At 29.5% G+C, this 5,000-nt stretch overlaps 4 protein-coding genes and 1 non-coding gene across 5 annotated transcripts in view; 3 read left to right on the forward strand and 2 right to left on the reverse strand. All coding sequences in view use genetic code 11, as the record gives it.

Moving 5' to 3' along the window:
- The window catches only part of ndhF, a 2,220-nt gene extending 1,110 nt beyond the window's left edge, over positions 1–1,110 (reverse strand). The window contains exon 1 of the mRNA in view: positions 1–1,110. This exon is cut by the window's left edge and continues 1,110 nt beyond it. Coding sequence (YP_009692400.1) covers positions 1–1,110 — 1,110 coding nt within the window.
- A 780-nt stretch (positions 1,111–1,890) lies between these two features.
- Positions 1,891–2,040, forward strand: rpl32 (ribosomal protein L32). Its single transcript has one exon. The coding sequence runs from the start codon at positions 1,891–1,893 to the stop codon at positions 2,038–2,040; it is 150 nt and encodes a 49-aa protein (YP_009692401.1).
- A 510-nt stretch (positions 2,041–2,550) lies between these two features.
- Positions 2,551–2,630, forward strand: trnL-UAG. The gene has a single exon. It is a non-coding gene; the product is annotated as a tRNA-Leu (tRNA).
- A 99-nt stretch (positions 2,631–2,729) lies between these two features.
- On the forward strand, positions 2,730–3,668 carry ccsA. Its single transcript has one exon. It carries the CDS (start codon positions 2,730–2,732, stop codon positions 3,666–3,668), a length of 939 nt encoding a protein of 312 aa, YP_009692402.1.
- A 209-nt stretch (positions 3,669–3,877) lies between these two features.
- The window catches only part of ndhD, a 1,503-nt gene continuing 380 nt past the window's right edge, over positions 3,878–5,000 (reverse strand). The window contains 1 exon segment of the mRNA in view: positions 3,878–5,000. This exon segment is cut by the window's right edge and continues 380 nt beyond it. Within this exon segment, the coding sequence (YP_009692403.1) occupies positions 3,878–5,000 (1,123 nt within the window).

Consider the following 5,000-nt stretch of genomic DNA (forward strand, 5'->3'; position numbering starts at 1 on the left):
AATAGCTTCCATTGAATGAATAACCGAACCAGATGCTAAAAACAATAATGCTTTCGAATAAGCATGAGTAATTAAATGAAATAAAGCAATTCGATAGGATCCCATACCTAAAGTAAACATCATATAACCCAATTGAGACATTGTAGAATAGGCTAAACCCCTCTTAATGTCTTTTTGAGCAAGAGCTAAAGTGGCTCCTAAAAATACTGTTATTATACCAATTAACGAGATTAAATTCATTATATAAGGTATGGTTATGAAAAGAGGAAGAAGACGAGCTACAAGAAAAATGCCCGCTGCTACCATAGTAGCAGCATGGATAAGCGCTGAAATAGGAGTAGGTCCCTCCATAGCATCGGGTAACCACACATGAAGAGGGAATTGTGCAGATTTAGCAACTGCGCCGGCAAATAATAGAACAGCACACAAAATAACCAATAAAACATCAACCTCATTATTCAAAATCAAGTTATTAAATATTTCGAATAAATCCTGAAATTCAAAACTACCAGTTATCCAATAAAAACCTAAAATTCCTAATAATAAACCAAAATCTCCTACACGATTCGTTACAAATGCTTTTTGACAAGCATTTGCCGCAACAGGCCGTGTAAACCAAAACCCTATTAATAGGTAGGAGCACATTCCAACAAATTCCCAAAAAATATAAATTTGTATCAAATTAGAACTCGTTACTAATCCCAACATAGAAGTACTAAAAAAACTCATATAAGCAAAAAATCTCAAATACCCTTGATCGTGAGACATATAATTATCACTATAAATAAGAACCAAAATTCCAACACTAGTAATTAATATTGACATAATAGAAGTAAGTGGATCGATCAAATAACCGAATTCAAAAGAAAAATCGTTGTTGATGATCCAAGACCATACATATTGATATATAGAATTTTTAGTTATTTGATGAATAGACAGGTCAATCGAAAAAATCATAGCTATACTTAACAATAAAACACTTTGAAAAGCCCACATACGGCGAAGGCTTTTTGTTGCCCTTGGAAAAAGAAGAAGTCCGACTCCTATTAATATAGGAACTGGAAGTGGAATAAAAGGTAAGATCCACGCATATTGATATGTATGTTCCATAAAAAAAAATTCTTAATTAATTGTTTCCAATTCATCAGATCTTATTTCTTTCGAAAGGATTAATAAAAAATCAAGAGATAAACTATAACTATAATTTTAAGAATTTTCTATTCTTACTTATTATTTCTGCGTTTTTCTAAATACTTGAAATATTTACAAATCCAGAAGTTTCGGTTAGTCAAATAATATGACTAAATTACTAGTAAAAAAAAAATTAAAGATAAAGAAAGGGCTAGAATACCCCTTCCCTTACTTTCTTTTATATAAACTTCACCTTTTTTTTCTATTTTTTTTTGTACATAAATCCAAAATTGATAAAAAATTATGTTTAGCAAGCTATGTGTACTTTAATTAATCACTAGTTTCATTCGAATTCAAAAATGAAAACAATCCATATTTTTTTTTCTCAAGCTTGACTAATTAATAAAATTTAAAGGATTAAAGCTTTTTATTTGGGAAAGCTGGAGTTGTTAAACGTTTCTATTTTATTACATAAAAATAAAAAAGGAGGACCCTTTTCTTGTGGTATTTTTTTTTTTTTAGTTTAACTAATTTGATTTCTATACCACAGTGAATTATATAGATATCAACTTGAATAAAAAAGAATCATAAAGAAATAAATAATAAAATTTACTTTGATTTTGACATATTTATAGTCTATAATTTTTTAAAATGTTATCTAAAAAAAATATACTAGAATATAGTAAAAAACGATTCTGAATAACAGATGTCTTTCACATCCAACTAGAATAATAAGAAACCTCTTACTTTTAAAATAAAATGGCAGTTCCAAAAAAACGTACTTCTATATCTAAAAAACGTATTCGTAAAAATATTTGGAAAAGGAAAGGATATTGGACAGCGTTAAAAGCCTTTTCCTTAGGAAAATCCCTTTCAACTGGAAATTCAAAAAGTTTTTTTGCGCAATAAGCAAATAAGGAAAAAAGTTGGCCAATTTTATTTCGAATAGAAAATTAATAATTTCTATTATTTAATGATATGAACTAATTAATTTGAAATGGAATTCCTTTGGGTCTTCAAATATGTAGAAGAATAATTTTTCTGTTTCCTTCTTTGTTTAGTTAAGATATTCTATATGAATATGTGTCAACTTAAAATGATTCAAAGTCAATTCTATTTTTGTGTCATAGTTTTGAAATTATTTTAATGAGTCATTAAAAAAGAAAAAAAAAAAGAAAGTTTTTTCAGTTCTACCCCATATCCTGGGGTAGAACTATTTAGTTACAATAGTTGATTTCCAAGAGACCATAAGCTGCACGAAGACCTAAGTTAAATAAAACAGACATCCTACAATGGGGAACCTTCCTATTTTGATTTAGCAATTAAATCAAAGTATTTTATAAAAATACTATATTAAATAAGATTTATTGCTTCAATCTCGACAATTAATTTATAAAAGGCTATTATAAGTTTGATAAAGCCGCTATGGTGAAATTGGTAGACACGCTGCTCTTAGGAAGCAGTGCTAGAGCATCTCGGTTCGAATCCGAGTAGCGGCATGCTTTCTTCTAAAAGAGATAGAATATATTCTATAATAAAATTAAATTGCTTATTTTCATTCTGTAATGAAATTAAACGACTCTCTTTTTCAAATTTTTATGATATTTTTAACTTTAGAACATATATTAACTCATATTTCCTTTTCGATTGTTTCAATTGTAATTATAATTTATTTAATAACCTTTTTTAGTGATGAAATAATAAAACTATATGATTCGTCAGAAAAGGGCATGATCGCTACTTTTTTATGTATAACAGGATTTTTAGTGACTCGTTGGGTTTATTCAAAGCATTTTCCATTAAGTAATTTATATGAATCATTAATCTTCCTTTCATGGGGTTTCTGCATTATTAATATCGTTTCATATTGCAAAAAAAAACAAAATTATTTAAGTGTAATAACCACGCCAAGTGTTATTTTTACACAAGGTTTTGCTACTTCAGGATTTTTAACTGAAATACATCAATCAGAAATATTAGTACCCGCTCTCCAATCCGAGTGGTTAATAATGCATGTAAGTATGATGGTTTTGGGTTATGCAGCTCTTTTATGCGGATCATTATTATCAGTATCACTTCTAGTCATTGCATTTCGAAAAAACATAACGATTTTTTGTGAAAGGGATTTTTTTATAAATTATTCGAATAAAAGAAGCTATTTTTTGTTTAATACTTCTTGGTTTTCTACTAAAAATTATTATAGATCTCAGTTGATTCAAGAGTTGGATTATTGGAGTTATCGTATTCTTAGTCTAGGATTTATCCTTTTAACAATAGGTATTCTTTCCGGAGCAGTATGGGCTAATGAAGCATGGGGATCCTATTGGAATTGGGATCCAAAGGAAATTTGGGCTTTTATTACTTGGACCATATTCGCGATTTATTTACATACTCGAACAAATAAAAACTTGCCCCCCGCAAATTCTGCAATTGTGGCTTTTATAGGCTTTCTTCTAATTTGGATATGCTATTTTGGGGTTAATCTTTTAGGAATAGGGCTACATAGTTATGGTTCATTTTCGTTAACGTCTAATTGACTTGAAGAAGGGAATAGAATCAAAACAGAGAATATATATATTCGTGTAAGCCAGCGAGAACCATTTGAATCAAGTAGTGCACTGATTCACATGGTTCTCATAAACATCAAACATATCGGGTAAAAATGAAAATTTTTTTTTTTATTATTAATAATATATACTTTTTTTCTTCTCTTAAAAAAAGATTTTTTTTGTTTTATTCATGAAAACTATCTATAAAAAAAATTCGATAGAATAACTTCGACCTTGTCAACCGATAATGAAAGAATGAAATCGGGATAAATACCAATACCTATTATGGGTAAAAAAAAGGAGATCAAAACAAATAACTCTCGAGGTCCTGAATCAAAAAAATAAGAGTTTGACATATTAAATAATTTGTATCCATAGAACATCTGGCGTAACATATTTAATAAATAAATAGGAGTTAATATCATCCCAATTCCCATTCCAAAAGTAATTAGTATTTTTGTCATTAAAAGGTATTTTTGGCTGCTAATTATTCCAAAAAAAACTATAAATTCTGCAACAAAACCGCTCATACCCGGTAATGCAAGGGAAGCCATTGAAAAGCTACTGAACATCATGAAACTTTTTTTCATTAGGATAGCAATTCCGCCCATTTCATCGAGATAAGCAAGACGTATTCTATCATAACTTGTTCCTGCCAAGAAAAAAAAAGCAGCACCAATAAATCCATGTGAGATTATTTGTAAAATGGCTCCATTGAGTCCCGTATCGGTTATAGAACCAATTCCTATAATTATGAAACCCATATGAGATACAGAGGAGTAGGCTATTCTTTTTTTTAAATTACGTTGACCAGCAGATGCTGAAGCTGCATAAACTATTTGCATTGTGCCTATTATCATTAACCAAGGAGAAAATATAGAATGAGCATGAGGTAAAAATTCCATATTGATTCGAATTAACCCATATGCTCCCATTTTTAATAAGATTCCAGCTAAAAGCATACAAGTACTGTAATGCGCTTCTCCATGAGTATTAGGTAACCATGTATGTAGAGGTATAATCGGTGATTTGACAGCAAAAGCAATAAAAAACCCAATATAGAATATTATTTCCAGTGCCATAGGATATGATTGATTAGCTAATGTTTCAAAATTTAATGTAGGTTCATTAAAACTATATAAACCAATGCCGAGAACCCCCATTAAGAGAAAAATGGAACCTCCTGCAGTGTACAAAATAAATTTGGTAGCTGAGTAGAGACGTTTCTTTCCTCCCCACATAGATAAAAGTAAATAAATGGGAATTAATTCTAACTCCCACATGATGAAAAAAAGTAAAAGGTCTCGAGATGAAAATGAT

The sequence above is a fragment of the chloroplast genome of Impatiens glandulifera, assembly GCF_907164915.1.
Source record: "Impatiens glandulifera isolate HB10 chloroplast, complete genome".
NCBI lineage: Eukaryota > Viridiplantae > Streptophyta > Magnoliopsida > Ericales > Balsaminaceae > Impatiens > Impatiens glandulifera.